Source organism: Vulpes vulpes, chromosome 12 (assembly GCF_048418805.1).
Source record: "Vulpes vulpes isolate BD-2025 chromosome 12, VulVul3, whole genome shotgun sequence".
NCBI lineage: Eukaryota > Metazoa > Chordata > Mammalia > Carnivora > Canidae > Vulpes > Vulpes vulpes.
In genome coordinates, this window is record NC_132791.1 from 114,412,925 (window position 1) to 114,433,718 (window position 20,794).

The following is a 20,794-nucleotide window of genomic DNA, read 5'->3' on the forward strand; positions in this document are numbered from 1 at the left end:
CTCTCATAAATAAATAAATAAAATCTTAAAAAAAAAAGCCAATAGGAGGTTATCAGGGGTTGGGAGGAGGAGAAGGAGGGGAAGTTATTGCTCACTCTATGGATACAGAATTCCTGTTTAGGGAGATAAAGAAGTTTTAGGAAGAATGATAATGGTCAGATAACACTGCGAGTATAATTAATGCCACTGAATCGAAAACTTATAAACGGTTAAAACGGCAAATGGAATGTTACATATGTGTCACCACACTCAAAACACTCCGAAAACCAAAAAAAGAAAGAGAAGAATCTGTACAAAGGCAGGAACTGGTTCTCAGATAGCTTATGTATCATCTGTGTCTTTGGTGACTCTGCAGAATAATTTTCTTGTTTGCCTCACTTTGTCCCCTATTTGGGCCTGGCCTCTTGCCCCTCACCTTGGTCCACCTGCCAGGACTTGCTTTCTTCTGGTTTCTGTCCTGATCTCTGACCAAATGCACATCGTGGCTCTTAGTTTACCACTAAAGTTATCAATAAAGTTATGAATCCTCTGCCCCAGGCTCCCGACTTAGCCAGGTACCTTCAGAGGCCCATTCCTCTGTTGATCAGATTTACTCTGCTGGGACTGAGTTCTGACCCATCAAAACCAGAAACAGGGCAAGAAGCTGTTTTTCCAACTGAACCCCTGACACAAACTACTCTAAATCCCATTTCAAAATAGACGTATAAACAAAAGCACTGGACATCTGTTCACTGTTTGCTATAACCGTGTGCCTTCACCATCTACGAACTTCCTGCTAGTGACATCTCCCTGAACAGAGGGAGATGTCAGTCTCTCCCATCTTGTTGAAGTGTCTCTCTCATTGCCTGACACCCCACTATCACTCTGTCATTGAGCCTTGGCTCCCCCCCTCCACCTTCCCCAGGCTCCCAGACCTGTCTTCCCTGGACCTCCCAGGCCTGGTAGCTAGCTGCATGGTCCTCCTGGCCAGTTTCCGCTAGCTTTGGCTCACCTCCTCTTCTGTGTCGGTTATCCTGACCCCCAAAGCTCAGGGCTGGCATACTCACTCACCTACTGGCCACTCCCTGACAGAGAGAAAAACTGTAAGTCTCTAGGGTCAACCGAATTGAAGGTTTAGAAGTTTGACTCATGATGGATATTTTTCTCCCAACTCTTATGATGGGTAATTAACTGATCAAATCTATAGCAGTCACTTGGATTTATTTATTACAGATGCCCTAAATCAACCAGCCTTCTTTTTAAAATGAAAAAAAAAATTTTTTTAAATTTTCATGGAAATGTAATTGACATACAAAATTACATTAGTTTCAGGTGTTTAGCATAGTGATTTGACAATAATATATATTATTCAATGCTCACCATGATAAGTGTAGTTGCCATCTGTCACCATACAAAGTTATTATAATATTATTGGCTATATTCCCTATGCTGTCCTTTTCATCCCTGTAACTTGTTTTTTTCATAACTGGAGATTTGTACATCTTAATCCCCTTCACACATCTCACCCATCCGCCCGGTGGCCTCCCCTCTGGCGACCACCAGCTTCTTCTCTATGTTTGAGTTTCTATTTTTGTTGTTGTTCATCTGTTCTGTTTTTCAGGTCCCGTGTACAAATAGAATCACATAGTATTTGTTTCTGACTTATTTCACTTAGCATAATACCTTCTAGGTCTACCTGTGTTGTCACAAATGACCGGATCTCATTCTTTTTTATGGCTAAGTAATGTGCCATCACACACACCCCCACACATATACTTTATCCGTCTATCAATGGACACTTAGGTTGCTTCCATATCTTGGCTATTGTAAATAATGCTACTATAAACATAGAGGGTGTATATATCTTTTTGAATTAGTGTTTTCATTTTCTTTGGGTGAATATAGCTGGAAGTGGAATTACTGGATCGTATGGTACTTAGATGGCTGGCAGACACATGAAAAGCTCAACACCACTGATCATCAGAGAAATGCAAATCAAAACCACAATGAGATATGACCTTACACCTGTCAAAATGGCTAAAATAATAATTTTAAAAAGACAAGAAATAACAAGTGTTGGCGAAGATATAGAGAAAGGGGAACCCTTGTGCACTACTGGTGGGAATGTCACTGGGGTGCAGTCACTCTGGAAAACAGCACGGCAGGTCCTCAAAAAACCAACAATAGAAGTATCAATCAGCTTTCTTAATGCCCAGGTGGGAATGAAGAATGAGAACAGACACAAACAAACTCTACTATGGCCAACTCAGTCATGTATAACACCTAAACTACCAAGTTCTAGTCATTCTCTGCAAATAAATAAAATGGCATTATTGGAGTTGCTTTTACAGGCCACTAAAGGCTGGGCAGAAAAATAAGTATCTTCTGTTCTTTTCAGCACATGGGAAGCATAAAGAGGACTTTGTAAAATAATACTTTCTCTTTACTAAATTTGTATTATGAGTCAGTTGCTATGGGGATACTATCTCCTGAGGCACGTATTAATAATGTTCCCTTACAGACGAGGTCTCTGACACTCAGAGAGGGTAAGTTACTCGCATGGGATCACACAGCCCGTAGCTAGTCAAGCCAGAGTTCTAAATCACGTCTGCCTAATGCCGAGGCCCATGCCTTTCTGGCTCACAGTGCTAGCTTTCCAAAAACTAATCTGAGCACTGCTGCAACACCATGGCAGGATTCAGAAAGCGGTGCCACAATAGGTAGCCCTGAGGAATTCAGAGAAGAAATAAGTAGTAAAGTCCAGGTGGCACCTGTATATGGGGCAAAAAGGATGGGAGAAGCTCAGAGGGTGACTCATTGCCTCTGCACAACGTCCCTCCTTCTCTGTTCCAAGTCTCCAACAGCAATCGGGCAGGAAGAGTGGATCTTAAAGTAATTGCCTTCCTTTTAATCAGGGCCTGTCCTTTCCAGAAAGTCACAGAGGCTTCCAGAATATTCTCCCACTGACTGATTTTTGCAATGGCCTTGCTTCTGTTTTCTCAAATATTATTCGGCCATCATCACTCATACAGTTACTGTTTTGATTTCTCCTTGCAAACTTACAAACTGTGTGAATCCTGTTAATTCTAGGTTCAAAGAACTCTCTGACTGAGGCATGTTCCCAGAGCTCCTCTTGTTCCGTTTTGTGGCCCCAGAAAAGGAGAAAGCTCTTTGAAAGTATCACAGTGTTATAAAAAAAAAAAATACTATGCTTAGAAACCCGTAGTACTTTTCAATAATGCATTTTTACCTCCCTTTACGACGACCTTGAAAGGTTTTATCTTTCCCTATTTTACAAATGAGAAAACGGGCTCAGAGAGTCAGTGCGACTTCCCCAAAGCCACACAGCATCTAAGACAGAGTGGGGCATTGACCTGGGTCACTTGGCTTCACAGGCCTGTGCTTTTTTCCATTAGATAAATGGTCACACTCATCATCATCAGTCCTGAGAAGAGGCAGTGGTGGTACACAGTGTGGCTGATGCCTTCTTAAAAATCTCCAAGCCAGGGACGCCTGGGTAGCTCAGTGGTTGAGCATCTGCCTTGGGCTCAGGGTATGATGCCAGGGTCACGGGATCAAGTCCCACACCAGGTTCCCTGCATGGAGCCTGCTTCTCCCTCTGCCTGTCTCTCTGCCTCTCTCTGTGTGTCTCTCATGAACAAATAAATAAAATCTTAAAAAAAGAAAAAAATCTCCAGGCCAAGCAACTCCATCTTGTTCTAGGCACTGTCCAGGGGAACTCACATTCCAAAACCACTGGCCTCCTTCCATCTGCTAAGTCACTGCTGTGCCCCTGGCTGCTCAGCTTTGTCCTCCTCTGCTGAGTGCGGCTGCCTCATGTGGGGCGCCTCTGGCCTGCCTCTTCCCCCTCCTCCCTTCTGCATCCCGGGGTCCCCAGATGGAGCCCAATTGTACTTTAATCTCCTTTTACTGTTCTGCCAACTTGCCCAGGCTCCCCCAGACGTCTCCTTACTTTAAGCAAATGCTCCTGCATCGCTCTGGGACTAGTCTAATCCTTTTCTCCCTTTTTACATGTTAATGCTCTGATTTACAGCAGCAGTGCCGGATAGAAAAAAATAAATGAATAAGCAAACAAAGACATTCCTTCTGTTCTACATTTTGCAGGGTAGCGATGGGGAGCGAGGCAGGAGAGGGACTTCTGGGGTGCTGGCTGGGTTCTATTTTTGGATCTGGGTGTTGCTTACACAGGTGTGCTCACTTGGAAAACATGCACCAGGTTGTGCACATGTGATCTGTGTGGTCTTCTATGACCTCAGGCTGCTTCAGGGTTGAAGAAGCGGCCCCAAGAAAGAGCGGTTCATAAAAACCTATGGCTGGAAATGAATAAGAATCACCCCGAGTCCGAGGCTGTCCCTTTGGGCGAGCATCTCCTTGACCTCACAGGCCATTTCAGGAGATCCGGTCCCTAAATCCAGGGAGGGACACTGTAGCATCTCCTAGGTCACCCTATCACATATGTTGACCAAGAAAGTCGTAACTTCTCGGGAACCTTTCTCATTTTAGGAGTCAAATCTGTAGAGGCTGTATTCTGCTTCCTAACTTAGCAAGGATCTTAAAATTAATAGAGATCTGCCTTAAATCCCCTAAATGGGTACCCTTCAAGGATGGATGTCAATAGATAAATGGTTAGTAATTAACTGTCATGCCCATCCCTGGAACAGTCGGTAAGTCTGAAGTGACTGTCTCCTGGACATGCCACGTCCTTGCAAATCTCCAAGTATGTGGATATGATGTTCCTTAACCCCAAATGCTCTTCCTTTATCTAGAAGAGCCTTACCCCTCTTTTAGGGTGGATCCCAAAGATCCCTCCTTTGATGAAGCATTTCCTGCCTGCTTCACACTGAGCAAAGGGCCCCTGCTTCAGGATCTATAGCATTTTGTACACACATCTAATAGAATTTACCATTTTGCACTACAATAAGTACTTCGAGTTTTTCCAAGGCTCGCTTCGTTTCTTAGTCCCATTTTAATCCCTAGTGCCTGGTCCGGTCCCTATTACATAAGAGGTACTCAGAAGTACATCTGCACAGAAGGGCCACTGAGTTGAGTGATCTTGACATCTCATGCATTTATAAAATAAAATAAACCTCTTCTCTGAATGATTGTTTCTAACAGCTCTATTTGTAACAGCCCCAAGCCGGAAGCAACCAAAATGTCTCCCAAAAGGAGCATGGCTAAGCAAACTATGATACATGTACACCAAGAAATGTGACTCAGCAATAAAAAGAACAAACTAGTGATTCAGGCAATGACTTCGAATGGTCTCCAGGCTCGTCGTACATACTGAGTGAGAAAGGTCAGATACTGAATGACTCCATTTCTATAACATTCTTGAAATTATAAAACTGTCAAAATGGAGAACGGATTAGTGGTTGCTAAGGGTTAGAGATGGTGGGGAAGAGGGTGGTGAGACCATAAAATGGCGGCATGAGGAAGATCTTTGTGGTGATGAAATGGTGTCTTGGTTACAGTGGGATTGACATATACCTACATAGGACGTTTTGATGTCCTGGTTTTGAAACCATATGGCCATTATGTAAGATGCAACTCCTGGAGGAAACTGGTTAAAGATACATGGTACCACTCTGTACTCTCTCTGCAACTCCTCCTATGAACCTATAATCATTTCAAGTGAAAAGTTATAAATTTTTTTTTTCGAAAAACCAGTCTGAGGTTCTTTCTAGTCTCTGAGTGTGTATCCTTCACAAGAACCATTCACATCTCTTAATATTTTACAGCTTCAAAATGCTTCCATGTAGATTAAACTATGCCACTTCAAAATGACAGCAACTCTATGACATATGTGCTCTCATCCCCATTTTACAGATAAGGAAACCAAGGCTCAGTGCTTGCTGAAGGGTACATGGTTGGTTGCATGTGGCAAAGCCAGTGTTTCAACCTGACTCAATCAAATTTCTACAGATCTATTTTCTTATCAGCAAAATAAGGGGATTTGGCCAAGACAGCCTCTGTAAATGCATCCAGTTCTAATACCGTATGACGCATGTACTTTGTGCCCTAGCTGTCCTACTTCTGAGTTACCATAAGGGTCTGGCAATGCAGTGACTGGACTGCAGGCCAGTAACTGGACCTATAGAGGAGATACATCCATCAGAACCACCGTTAGGAGGTGGCGGCATTTGATAGAGGCATTCGACTCCCAGATTCCCATCCTCCCAAGGCTAAGAGTTGTTGAGATGAGAATCCCAGTCACTCCTGGACTTTCATGTTTCTAGAATGCCCCACCTCTCTGGTTGGTTTCTGTTCCTTTGCTTTGTTTTTCCCCATCCCCCATCTCCAGAGCTTCACTTGGTCACACTCCACTGACCCTAGTTATTAATACTCTATGCTAAGGAGGTGAGCTGTGAAAATGTCTTACCAGATTAGTGAAGATGTATGTGTAATAGGCCGACACCATCCCTAGTTCAGCTGCCTGCAAACGGAAGAGAAGGAGATTAGACAGAAAACAGAAAGCCACAGGAAGTGAAAGAGCATGAGGGCTCCAAGGGTCCGCCATGTGTCTGACCCACTACCCTTTGGTCCTCATGCTGCCCTTGACTTGAAGGATGGAGAAGAGAAACACTGGCCTCAGAGAGTAGGGTGTCTCCACCACCACCCTGCTCTCCAGCCCTGCAGTGACATTCATAGACGCTGATGTTCTCATGTACGACACATTCCCTTGGATATAACCAGATATCATGGAAGCCAAAATGACTTTAAGGGAAATGAAGCAAATAATAAAAAAGACTAAAATAATTATCTCCCAAACTATTAGCAATAATAGTGGCTACCATGTACCCATTATTTAGTATGGACCAGGCACTAGAAAGTCTTTCACTTGGGTTAAGTTGGTGATGGAGGCACCATCATTCCTCTTCCACCCCACATCTAACAGCTGATGAATCTTGAAACACCAACAGGCTCTGTAACTTGCACAAGATCACATGTCTCGAAAGTGGGAAAAGATGAAATTAAAGCCAAGCAGCCTAATTTCAGTCCTTTCAACCAAACTATCCTCTACCAGAGGACTGTGATATCGATGCAAGTACCGACAACCCTCTTAGGGGCCGAGGCAGAGACAGGAGAGTCTGCAGTTGTAGGTAATTCCCAAATTAATCCAACTCCTGTCAAAGGCGAGTGCGTGAGACTCCTAAGAGTCTTTGAGTCTGCAGTGATGTAGGAAACAAGTGAATCATTTGCAAACTTTGGTCTTTCATTAGTGGTAAGGAACAAGTTGCTTGTGACATGCTTCACCCTTGATCACAGCACAGCCGCGTGTCCTCGTCCCACAGTTGGGAGGCTCGACTTCAGAACAGCCTCCTTTTTGTCTGATCTTTGTAGCCATCACAGACACCCCTCACCAACCTCCCCTGTCAGTGTGCCCGACTTTGAGTGTGACAGGTGCTACAGAGGCCGACAAGGAGATCAGGTAAATAATGAGCCCAGCTCTCCCCAGGGCCCTCATGCCTTCTGACAGGCAGATTTTCATCATGTATCCTGCAGCCCCAGGGCCACTGGGAAACCGCTTTCGTCCTGCCTGTTGGGGTGCATGAGGGGAAAACAAGACCAGGGGTGATTACATTTCCCTCTTACAAAGCATTTATGTCTCAAGGAACTCTAATAACTTTGTGAGCGTTCTTGCAGGAACCCTTACAGGGCTCCTGTGAGAGTAGCCTGGGGTACTTCTATCGTCAGCATTCCAATGGAAAATGAAGTACAGAAGGGCTCCAGGCCTGGGGCAAGATGATGTGGGGGTCACATGGGGCCCGAGGCTTCTCTTTTTCCTTCAAGCAAAACTACATTTCCTCCTTCACTTCCAAGGGGCCAGTACAGCCTGCTGCTGACCTCCTCTCATCTCTGCACACTCAACACTGTCCATCTAAAAATGCCATCGCCTGTCACCACTGCCTAGACAGGAGGGAGCCCCGGTGACCTGGTTACAGGGATGAGCTGCGGCCGGGGGATGGGGAGAAGGCACCGTCAGATGGTTAAAACCCATCTGTGAGATCTGCTGCCCAAAGATAAAAGACAAGAGATCCTTGGTTTTTAAGACCTGAATTCTGGGTAAACAAGAAGTTTGTTGCTGGAACAGCTGCTCAATAAAGTAGGGGATTACTCTGCAAATCCTTCTGAAATCAAGAGACAGCAGAGTGCCGCCAAGCTCCAGGGTCAGGCTCACGGGGCACAGCAAGGCTCCTGGAAGCTCCGGGTGTGCTCTCTGCTCACACTGCTTCCCACATGGAGTCCATCCTCTCTGGGGTGCCCCCAAGGCTGTGCTATAACCCCCAGCGAGGATGAGCCTTCAGCCTGAGTCCAAGCCCCATGCACAGCCTGCCTGCTGGGGACACTAGGGAGTCAAATGGGAACAAAGGGAGCCAGTTTCTGAAGTTCCACTGGGTAGTCATGGGCTTGGTGCCAAGGTCACAAGGGCTGAGGCCAATGGGTGGTTTCAGGAAAGCCTACTACTGGCCACCAAGCAGAACCACTTGCTAATAATCATCATTGCAGGGAGCGTTTTCTTCAAAAGCACAGCCATTTTTTAAAAAAAGTGTTTTTAATGAAAATACCCAGTATTGGCAAGGGTACTATAAGACACCTATATGCTGCTGGTGGGAGTATAAATTGTTATGGCCTTTTAAAAAGGCAATCTGGCAAATCATATCAAAATCCTTAAAAGCATGCATATCTTTAACTGAGTAATTTCACTTCTGGAAATTTATGCTAAGAAAATATTCATGAATGTGCATAAAGATTTATGTACAAAAGATGTGCATCTCGCATTGTTTATTATAGCAAAAGATTGAAAACAACCTGTATCTCCAACAATAAAGGGATGGTTAAATAAATTATGGTACATCCATATGATAAGAAATGATGTAGCCATTAAAGTATTTGTAGACAAATACGTAATGACATAAGCAAAATGTGGGGCATATAATCAAGTGGGAAAAAAAGTATGTTACAGAAGAGTATGTGCAGGCTGATGATTATTTTGAAAAGAAACAAATGTGTCTATAAAGGCAGAAAGGATAGACATCAAAATTTCACAGTGGCTGTCTCCGGGTGATGGAATGTCTTTCTTTTCCATGTGCACCTGTAAGATTTTTCCTCATGTCCCAAACTAAAGGTTTGTAAGATAAAAAGAAAAGGCTATAATGATTTTTTATTTTCTTCTATGTACTTTTCTGTACTTTCCAAAATTTTAACAATAGACATTTTTTTAAAAAGAGCCCAACCGCATATGCTGGGAGTCATGAAATATTCCTGAGGGTCTTATATTATTATTATAAGGGCTGCCCCCAAAAGGCTTCCATCGGCCGGGTGGGGGGGGGGGCGGTTGCTCAGGCAGGCTCTGGCCACTGCAGAGGGCACTGTGCATCCTGTCTACCCTCTGTAAGGGGCCCTGGGGGGACAATTATCTTATTCTGTGCCCTTCATCTTCCCGGAGGTCTCCTCAGCCTGTCTCTCTGAGGCCCTGAAACTTAGAGGATCTTTTCCATCTTTGATGACTTCACCGATCATAGGCCCCGACACGAGAAAAGAAAAAGAGAGAAAATTTCCATTTGAGTGTGCGTGTATGTGTGTGTGTGTGTGTGTGTGTGTGTGTGTGTTGAGTGTATGCACCCAGACAGACGTGGGTTTGGAGCTGTGGAGAGTCACTATAGCAACGGACTGAAGGGACAGCCCTCAGTACCCAGAGAACTCATTCAAATCTCTTATTAACTCCGATACAAAAACTAGCTGGGGAGGGGGAGGTTTGGATGGGGAGGGGGAGGAGGAGGAAGAGGCAATCATCGAGTGTCTGCTGGGCTCCTCACAGCTTGGCAGAGGTTAACGAGGAGCCTCACTCCCCCAGTGGAAGATGGCAGGTTGCGTTTAAATGTGCAATTAGAGTGGCATTAGAGGAGGCCCCTGTGCCTGGAGGGGCCGGGGGAGCTGCTGGGAGCCTTGGAGCAGCCTGCAAGCGGGGCCCACCTTTCTGGGGTTGATGCCTAGCCCAGCCACCAGCCCAGGAACTGGTGCCCGGGGACTCCAAGGCTACCCAGCTGTTTCCAGCTGTTTCTCCAGAACGTGGAGCCCCCACAACCCTGCCTCCCCCCACCCCCTCCCTTGGACTTGACTTTTGTCCTGGTCTCTCTTGTTGTCAGATGGGAGAGAACTCTCCCTCACAGTTCCAGTTTCCATCACTGTCTGCTCTGATTCAGACACTGCCACCCTGCCCCTTGCATTCTGGGGGTAGAAGAAAGTGCTGATTGGCTGTCAGGCACAACAGGTATCTGCTCAGCTGTGCTCCCCAACGGTGCAACCTTGGGCAAAGCCATTCATCTCCTAGAGTCTCGGTTTCTTCACCTGTCTAGGGAAGATGGGGGTACCTGCCCCATTGGGTCACTGAGGGGATCAGGCTGGGAAGTCACATGGTAGCATTTTGTAAACCGTTCGGGGCTCACACATAGGGCAGATGCTCAGCGGCACGTATTGTCAAAATATGGAAATACTTGTATACCACTTGGCACACAGCCTCTGCCCCAAGGCCACCAAGTGCCTCAGCCCCTCCCGGGAACCCACAGACACACAGGCGGGGAGGGTCAGCTGCAACCAGGAGTTAACACTCTTACAGCATCACCCTCTTCTTGCCTTTCTTTTTGGCGACACCCAAGGCAAGGAGGGAGCAGCCTACCAGCTCAGGGGGAGGGAGGAGGAGGAGGAGGATGCTCTGTGCCCACCGCGCCCGCCCCAGCCCGGCTCCCACCTTCAGGAGGATGGTGTGGGACATGGAGGCGTTGGCATGGATGATGATGGTGGCTGTCTTGTCGTCCCGGATCTCCTTGAGGAGTGGAGTGGGATCCCGGGTGTCATCCAGCATCCGGACTGAGAGCGTGTCCTTGGAGATAAGGAATTGCCGGAGCAGCTTCTCCAGGTTTAAAAGGCCTGGAGGAGAGAGAGGATGAAGCCCCTGAGGGTCCACGTGCTGTCCTGGGAGACACAGGGCCAGAGGCAGGGCCGTGGGTGTGGACCACTGCTGGTGTGAAGCAGCAGCCCCCTTAACTGAGCAATGTTCTCAACCTCTGGGGACGTGGGTATTCCCGTCTCAAGGACAAAGAATATACCTCAGCCCCCATGGCTTCCCCCAGCTCCCTAGGGAATGTTGTTTTAAAGAGAGATTGAGGTCCATTGAGGACCCCCACTCCCACCCCACCCTCAGGAGCAGCACCACCCAGCGGCCAAGACCCAGGTTTAGAGACCAGCAGGCCTAGTTTTCCCCCCTAATTTGGCCACTTATGCACCAAGTGACCTTCTCAGGTGTTCGGGGGTCTTGGTTGCAGTTCTCTCCTGTAAGAAATGAGAATAACAGCAACCAGCTCACAGGACCATGTTGAGGATTAAATAAAGTAAGATGTGAAGGGCTCAGGCCCAGGCCTTGTCCATTGTAAAGGCCCAGAAATGTCCCATCTAGGGGTACCAGAGCCCGGCCTTTGTTTTCACTGTAGATGCTGGGGGGTGCAGTTGTCTCAAGATCACAAGGCCCAGGAAACAGGTCTAACAAAAACCCTTTGAACTCCTCAGAGCACCGTGGCTGCATTAAGTCAAGGTATCATTATGATTATAAGAGGACAGGCTTTGAACTCCACTCCAACGGGCAACAATATGGGCCTAGAACAAAATGAAAATGTGGGATTTTGAGCCAAGGCCTCTCCCCTCCTCCCGCCAGCTATCTGCTGTCTAGGAGCGGGGGGGTAGGAGGAGGGTTTCCAGAATGACATCGCTGAGACACAAGCATCTCAATTCAGCTTCGCGAAGGCAGGCGAGCAAGAAGGTGTGGGTGGGTGGGGGGTCAGGGGTGTGTGTGTGTGGGGGGGCTCTCCTGGGAAGATGGTGGTCTCAGCTCTAGTGGAAAGAGAAGTACAGGCATTTGCTCCTAAAAACAACGACAAGAGTTACATTTATTGAATCCTTATTGTGTTCCAGATAATGAGCTAAATATTCCACATGGCTTGTCTAAGTCCTCACAACAATCCTACAAGGCATCTTAATCCTACACACAGAGGGGAACACGAGGCAAGACGATGAGTAGCTCCCAGACATAGCTCCACACGTTGGATGGAAAGGCAGGGGTTGGTTTTCTCACCAGAGGCCCCCATGCTCTGGTTTCTGCTCCAACCACAGGACAGCGACTGCAGGGATGTCCTGAAAGTTCCTCCCTGCACAGCTTCCTCACCCTCCTGACCCTCAGGATCAAAAGGTGAGAGAGAGGGTTCTGAAGGGCACGGCGGCCACCTCCCTTGATTCGCAGAGATGCCAAGACTTGCCTAGTCACACAGGGGTGTGGCAGGGGCCAGGGTTCCCCCTTTCCCATCTCCAGAGACCAGATGCCTCTCAGGACACAACCAGCAGGGGTAGCAGGTGTACAGCCTGGGGCACGCATCTCTGGACTTGGGAGGAAAGCCCATGCTGGGTGTGTTTTCTAATGAGAAGGTAGCAGGGTGGGGCCCAGGGCCTGGCATGATGCAAACAGACCTGGGAAGCTGGTGCCAACACACATGCTCCAGTTGGTCATGGGTCCCCAGAGGGCAGTCTGGGGGGCTGGGGGCTACAGCGGGCAAGGGAAAGCCCTGCAAGGGGCTGTCACTCCAGAGACTTCAGAACCGGCTGGCCTCTCTTCCTTCCCCCACAGGGCCTCGAAGGGGACTTGTAAATCTCGCCCTCTACCTCCCTGCTGTCTGCGCCCCCTGTAGCCCCTCACCACACATCGGGAGAGGTCCTGATACTGCTGGGGCATTTCCTGCCAACCCTGACTTGCAGAAGATTGGAATTCAAGCTCACCATCCACCCTCACCAGCTGTATCACCTTGAGAAGTCATCTGACCTCTCTGAGGCTCTGTTCTTCATCTGCAAAATGGGTATAACAGGTGAGAGCACACAGGGACATGGTGTGGAAGCATGCTGGGAACGGGAAAGTCTGGTTTCAGTGCTCCTTCTCCTGCATTTACTCATCCCCGCAACAGCTCAGGGGTAGGGGTGGCTCACTGAGGCAGAAAAAAAGGGACAAAAGCACAAGGCTGTCCAACCCACACCGTGTGTGCCCTCAGTGCCAGGCATGGGTCACCAAAACGTCAGCAGAGAAGGTGGATCAGATTCAGACCCTGCCAGCTGGGAGCTCAGAGCAGGGTCTTGCAACTGAGTCTATGACAAAGTTCAAATTATACCCATACTTTGTTTGAGAGTCTGATTCATCTGGTTTTCCATGGGGCCAGCCTCATTTATATCTATATGTCAAATGGAGAGAATATTCATGATGTCTTCCTCAGAGATGACGTGAAAAGCAAAATCCGACTTGCACAAAAGTCTGAGTACATGACCCCAAAGACACTTAAGATGGTCACGGGAGGCCACAGAGCTGGTGTTCCTGGAGTGCTGGCCATCTCTTTGGCTCAAGAAAAGATCCGCCCGGGCATGCTACGTGGGAGGGAGCACCGTGGCTGGAGGGATGGCAGAGGACAACGCCACGGGTCCTGGAATGTAGCAGGGAAAGTCTCTAGAGCCTGGCTGGGAAGGAGGCCAAATCCCCTGGGATCCTTCCGAGGGGTAGTGAAGTTCAGTGGGAAGCGACAGAGAAGCTTGGAGGACAACAGGATTAGGCACAGCATGGAGATGCCTGGCCAAGGCAGCCTAGGGACTGTTCATCCCTTTAAAACTGTCAGGAAGAGCCCCCCGGATGGCAGATAAACTGGGGAGCCTGCTCCAATCAATGCCCAGCGTGCCCCCACCTGAGAGCCCCATGGGGTGCTCTGCTGCCCTTTAACCAAGGAAGTAGCATCCCCATCCCATCCAGCACACTATCATGTGTGTGCTGAGAGGTAGGATGGGGACAGTGAGGGCAGCAGGTCTTTGGGGGTAGGGGTGAGGTCTGCATCCCACCCAGGATCTCCTATCACTTTCTCTGCATCCCACCCAGGATCTCCCATCACCTACTCCTTTCTCTGCATCCCACCCAGGATCTCCCATCACCTACTCCTTTCTCTGCATCCCACCCAGGATCTCCCATCACCCACTCCTTTCTCTGCATCCCACCCAGGATCTCCTATCACCCACTCCTTCCCCAGCCTGGACCACACCTGGAGCAGCAAACAGAGCACAGGGTGGCAGGTGAGTCTAGCTCCAGTGCTGCTAGGATTGGCTGGTGCAGGCGACTCCCTTCACCCTTCTGCCCCTCAGTGTCCTTACCTGTCAAGTAAGGACAACTGCTACCTTGCAGGGTTAGTTAGAGGATGTCAAGTAAGCAGGACAGTGCCTGTTCCCTAGAAGATGCTTCACCAATCTGATTTCCATTCACCCCCTCCTCACCCACTCACATCCTAACTGTCCTTCACCCATCTCCTTCTCTTACCGGATTTATTATCCAATCCACAAAATATAGTCCTTGGTTTTAAACCAATGTAAAATACTTGCTAGCATATACGCATGCATATATATAGTAGAGGATATATACAAACACTAAGTATTTCACGGTGTTGGGTAGGAATTCCCACTTGGAACTCTCCTGCACATGCCCAGTGTGCGGCAGGGTGCACCGCGCTTACCAGGGGGCTGAATTAGAGGCTGAGGCCACAGAGGGGGAAGAGTGAGAGCCCACATCCTAGCAGAGCAGGGGAGTCGCAGTGCCAGGTGGGGAACGGACCCCATGTCACTTGAGGAGCAGCTGAAGGAAGGGGGTGCCTGGCTTGAGGAAGAGTAGGAAGGACCATCATGAACCAGATTTGCTCTTGGCAGCCTCAAGGGCTACACTCCAGAACAAAGAGTGGATGGAGGTCAAAAGACACTTAGCTCTGTTCAAGGAGTCTAAAGACGCAGTGGTAGTGAGTTCCCTGTCGCTGGAGGTAGTTAAGGAAAGATTGAAGCCCCTCTTGCCAAATGTCAGCGAGTGAATTAAGCCAGTGGATGGTAAGTCGGACTCGAAGAACATTGATGTTTTTCCAGCCCAGGGATTCTCTAGTTCTATGAATCAGAAAGGGATCCTTTATTCTGTTAGGCAGCGGAAGGAATCTGGAAGGGAACGTGCGGTTTAGTGACATTAAGAACATTAGGAGTTTTTGTGTGCAGTGTAGAATTTTCCAAATGTCATTCTCCTCAACTCTACCTGTTTAATGGAACTAAGGGATTTATGGAAGGCAGCTGCCCCCAGAGGGGTTAAAAGCTGCTCTCTTCCTGGCTTCCCCTCCACCTCCATCCCAGCCCTTCTCTCCTACGGGGGTCTGTGGCCCAGCAGCAGGTCTGCCTGCCAAGTCCAAGGCTGAGAGGGACCTGGGGAACCTATTAGTTTCGCTCAGGATGCTACGGGGTAGATCGATGAGAGCCTCAGCAGGCCGGCTGTTCTGGGAAGCAGGAGGGAGGCAGGAGGCCAGACAGGGTGGGAGGAGGATGGAGAAGCTGTGAAAGGCACAGCCGGGTTTGGTCAAGGCCATAGGACAAGGACACAAATACCTAAGTGATGGGTCTGCAGGGGACACAGAGGGCACTTGTATCAAAAAATAAGAATAAACACCCATTTCAACTGGCATCCGTCCCTCTCCACTGGCTGATTCCCTTGGCTGCAGGCGCTGGCTCTGGAAGATGCTAGTCCTCCCAGGAGGGACAGCAGTTTTAAATCTTGCAGGAGGCAGGGATGTAACACTGACCTCAGGGGACTGTGGGGAGGATTTAGGGAGATAACACGGTTCCCACTGTGCCCACATTGCCCTACACTTGATAAGGCTTCGTTCCCCTTCCCTTTGCCAGGCCACATGCCTCAGGGTGTGTGGTTTTCAGACCTTCTCCATGGAGCACATTCTGATGGGGAGACGGGAACGAGAGTCCAGGAGGTCGCCAATGGGGAAGGGGCACAGAGCAAGTTCAAGTGTTTGAATGATGCACGGCACCTGCTTTTTGGTTCTGTCTCATTCCACAGCTGGGCTTGGCCCCGGAAACAGGCAGGGGAGACCAAGACACAGGAGACAGAGGAGGAGACAGAGAGGGGATGGAGAAGGAGGTGAGGCTTTCTGCGCACAGGAGGACCGTGCTGTGCCTTGCGTGGCCCTGCAGCTTGCCCTCTTCTCTGGCAGCAAAGGTGGGCGTCGTGAGAACCTGGTCTCTGCACTCCTGCTGCCTAACTTCGGGGCGTGTGTCCAGCGTGGGCTCAGCTAGTGACTGCCCTGAGCAGGCTTCAGTGACTCCTCGGCTCCTTCACACACACTTGATTTAACCCCACAGGGCTCTGGGAGGGCAGGTGCTCCTGGGTGCGAGGGGGCAGTGACAGGTCACAGAGCTAGAAAACCCAGGACGGGCCAAGACCCAAACCAGGTTTCCTGATTCCGACCTCCTGCCTCTGATTCCTACTTGAGTTGGCGTGGCAAGGCGTCAACCCAGCCATGAAATAGGAAAAAATGGTCCCTCCCTTCTGTCTTTTCCACAGTGTTCAGAGAAGCAGGGAGAGGAGGTAATAAGAACCGTGTGTGTGTTGAAAATAGACTTAATCTCTCTTTTCCTCATGCATATAATAGCAATGTTTATGGGGTCCATCTTAGACGGTTATCGTGAGGCTTAAATGGGACAATTTCAAAAGCCGTAGCAGAAAGTCTCAGGCACATAGCAAGGGCTTAATAAATGGTTAATTTTGTATCACTAGGAGCATGAGGCCTCCCACAGCGAGTGCCTCCTGGGGCTGGTGTGGGGAAGGTCCACTAGTGTCCCACTATCTTCACAAGGGACCCTGAGTGTCACCCCTAATCTCCCATCCTCCATCCTCTGCTGCCACAACCAGGCTCACAGGATAAAGTGAGTAAATGTTTATTATGTCCTGGGCCCAGATACCTTCCACCCAAGTGCCCTGAAAAGCACTATTATTCCCACTTTACTCAGGCAGGTACTAAGGCTCAGAGAGGTACAGTGATCTGCTTGACATCACACAGCTCACGAGTGGTGGAGCATCTTGGTTTGACTCCAAAACAGTTCTCTTTTTACTGCACCATTCTGCACTTCTCTCCAGCTACACTTCCTCCCCAGGCTCAGGGTCTGCTCCTCTCCAACAACCTGGACAGAGTTTAGCAAACACAGGGATAGCAGAAGAGCAGAGCTAAGCTCCGGTCACTCTGCTCCAGGTCCTGACCTCACATTTTTTGAAAGGGATCCAAGGAAGGAAGGAAAGAAAAACTCACATGCAGCTCGTGTTTCCGAGGTCACTGTGTTATACTCTTTGTATATCTTGTCCTATTTAATCCCCTTGGCCATCCTGTAAGGGAGGTATCATCGTCCCCACTCCATAGACAGGACCTCCGGAAGCTGGAGAGTACCTAATTTACCTTCCCAAGGTCACACAGGTAGTAAACAGGTGGCAGAAGGACACATAGCCATAGAAAGGACATTGACATACTTGGAAAGAAATACCAGAGCAAACATAAAAAAAAAATAGGATTTGAGTTTGCACAAAGATACCAGGAAAACAGACAGCGTGTTATACTTGTGACCTTAGGAATCAAAGGCTCTGGGTGCATCCTGAGAGTCTCAGAAGGTAAGCTCGTGGCAAGGCTGGGTGATCTCACCAAAGGGGCACAGAGCAAGTTCAAGTGCACCAGGTGGGGAAGCCTGACTCTCCTCGGAAGCACCCAAATGGCCGAGGCCCCTCCGCTCCATGGTGACGACCAGGACGACCAGGACGGCTTGCCTGGACCCTCACCGCATCCACTCCCCACCCACCAGCCTCATTAGAACTAGGCACGGGCAGATGTCCTGATTTCTTTTCCCATTAAAGAAAAATAACATAAAACACAATACAATTCTGCTTGGTCCAAAAACCTGCTTATTAAAACTCTACTTTTGGAAAGAGAGAGAGAGAGGAAAAAAAAAAAAAGTGTCTGATTCCCTATGGAATGGTCTCTGTTATGGCTAATTTTGATGGCTGGAAAATAGAATTAGATGCCTGCTTCTAATTCAATGTACGGTGTCTCTGGGCCCTGCATTAATAAGGAAGATGGAAGAGGATCTCCAACCAAGCTCTGAGCTGCATTTCCCTTCAGTCCCTGGTTTCTTCGTTCTTTGATTAGATTTTAATCCTCTTTGCCCTTGAACTTCTCCTCTTCTGCCCACCTTCTTTCCCTGGGCCCTGGTAGGTGGGGCCCGAGTCCCTAGGCAGCCTCAGTGGGTGAGTTAAGTAGAGGCAGCGCTGCATGGCTGAGGCGTCTCGCCTGGGCTGTGTGGCCTGGCCCCCATGGCCCTTGGGCAGGCTCATCCTCCTCAGGATCGTGTCTGTGCTCAGCCATCCCGCACCCTGCTCAAGGGGGCAAGGGGACACACTGCTCCAGAGACATCTCTACCCTTCAAAGGACACCGTATGTGCCAGGCAGAGGCTGCCCTGAGCTGCGGCTCTGGGGTTGTTTGTACAGACCAGGAGGGCAGGAGGGGCCGTGGAGGACGAAATCTCAAGTCAAAGGGCCTGAGTTAGAGGCTTTGTTTGCCACGTACCACCTGTGTGATCACAAGCAAGCCCCTTACCAGCTCCAAGACTCTGTTTTCTTGGCTCTACAATGACTAGGGAGGAGGGAGATACAATGGCAAAATGTAAGTGAAAATGCTTTGCCATCTGCAAGGCAAGTCAAAGAATGTCATGATTCCAAGGGAAAGGGCCCTGGGCTAGGAAGCAGCAGAATCTGGCAGAGAGCTCAGCGCGCAGTAGATGCTCAGCAAACAGCTGAGCAACTTCCTTGCCAGGAAGAACTGAAGTGGACAGAACAGGGCTCACCCTATGAGCAAGAGGCACTGTGGCTAGACACAAGAAAGAACTTCCCATCAGGGTGGTGAGACATCGGGCCCTGCACTAAGGAAGGCAGCAGGAGGATCTCTGCCAACTGAGATTTGCAGCCTGTCCTCTGTCTCTTTACCATTCCTGCTGTATGCATGGGGCGCACCAGTTCAGTCCTGCCCGAGTGGGCTTGTGGTAGAAATTTCCAGGGGGAGAGTCCTTGGTTTTATTCCACCATACAGTGGTTCGAGAATGCTAAGCAAGGCAGGACCACCTGCTGGAATGCCATGTTTCCCAACTCTGTTCTATCAGATACTAGCATTTTGTGGGCTTTTCGATCAACATCCTTTTGGGACTTATGGTCAATCCTATTTGGAAGAGATGAAGTAAATAGTTGTTTTGGCCACAGGACAGCTCAGAGTATCTGTGCAAATGCGTGCTGTGAATCTCCGTGAAGGGGAACCAAGATGAAGTGTTTATCCAAACATTTCTCCTTTTTATTTTTTATTTTGGCCACAAAACACTTATCATCTAAAGCAGTGCTGTCCAGTAGAACGCTCTCTGATGATGGAAATGCTCAGCGTCAGCATTGGCTGTCCTCGGGTGGCCAATGAGACTGAGGAGCTGCATTAAGGGTTTAACTTTGACTTGGGGAACCCATGGGCTCGTTGTAATAATTAAATAAACTGTATAAAAAATACACGTGGTTGGGGCTCAGTTACTCTGTTTCTTGGGGAGCACCGAGTAAATCTTAAATCTGTATTAATGCAAATAAATGAATGAATGCTCATCACAGGGAGGCAGTTGGGTGCAAATGTCTGGTAAAGAAGGCATTTTTGGGGTACCTGGGTGGTTCAGTTGGTTAAGCATCTGCCTTCAGCTCAGGTCATGATCCCAGGGTCCTGGGATGGAGCCCTGCATCGGGCTCCCAGCTCATGGGGGCGGGTGGGGGGGAGTCTGCTTCTCTCTTTTCCTTTGCCCCTCCCCTGCCTGTGCTTTCTCTCAAATAAATAAATAAAATCTTAAAAAAAAAAGAAGGTGGTTTTGACCCTTGATGAGGAGGGGCTTTTATTTACAGATGCTGTAGGGCTGCCAGGGGGGAGAAAGGACTTAGGCAGGCACAGCAGTGCTGAGAACCCATATAAGCAGGAGCCCTGGTGGAGATGACATCTGTCTGCCAGCACAGCCCACCCAGAGCTGCGGGCATAGGGACAGCGGTGCCTGGGGGTTTGGGTGCGGGGCTCCAGGGGCCAGGGGCAGCCAGCACCTGCCTGACCACATGTGGCTGCACAGCTGTCACTGGGAGCATCCAGATGCACAGACTTGCTAGATAGTGCTGCCTTGAATTAGCTAAATCTCATAAACACTGAATTTATGTTACAAATTGTCTGAGAGTCAGAGAAACCGTATTTCTAAAACCTGCATTTGCGAAAAAAAAAAATGCTTTATCAGGAATTGCCCTTGGACCTTGTTCCATCAGCAAAACCCGCTCTCCAGGGGAAGAAGCTCTTCAGCCATCAAGTACAAAATGCATCCAATTTTACATTTTCCCTCTCTCTCTCTCTTTTTGTAGCTCCTTAACAATGAGGCTAAAAATGTGGGAATTGAGTTTGCAGATGCAAAAAGCCTTGGAGGTTGGCCAGTCTCCCTGTAACCCAGTTCTCTCTGCTCCGCCCATGCCTGGCAAAGGGTGTTCCTGGACTGCTCTCTTGCTCGCTCTCTCTCTCTCTCTCTCTCACACACACACACACACATACACACACACATACACACACACACAGAGGGGCGCCTGGGGGGCTCAGTGGTTGAGCGTCTGCCTTGGGCTCAGGTTGTGATCCCGGGTCCTGGGATCGAATTCCACATCGAGCTCCTTGCAGGGAGCCTGCTTCTCCCTCTGCCTATGTCTCTGCTTCTCTCTCTGTGTCTCTTGTGAATAAATGAATAAAATCTTAAACACATACACACAGAGGCAAATAGCTAAGGACAGATGGGAATGCCTGACCTGCTGGTCATCACCCCCCCCCC

At 48.8% G+C, this 20,794-nt stretch overlaps 1 protein-coding gene across 5 annotated transcripts in view; it reads right to left on the minus strand.

Moving 5' to 3' along the window:
* The window catches only part of GRIK4 (glutamate ionotropic receptor kainate type subunit 4), a 422,857-nt gene that overhangs the window by 135,681 nt on the left and 266,382 nt on the right, over positions 1 to 20,794 (minus strand). For all 5 annotated transcript variants that reach the window (XM_072729516.1, XM_072729517.1, XM_072729514.1 and 2 more), the window contains 2 exons: positions 10,751 to 10,929; positions 6,380 to 6,433 (listed from right to left, as the gene is read on the minus strand). In XM_072729516.1, coding sequence (XP_072585617.1) covers positions 6,380 to 6,433; positions 10,751 to 10,929 — 233 coding nt within the window. The remainder of the gene's footprint in view (positions 1 to 6,379; positions 6,434 to 10,750; positions 10,930 to 20,794) is intronic.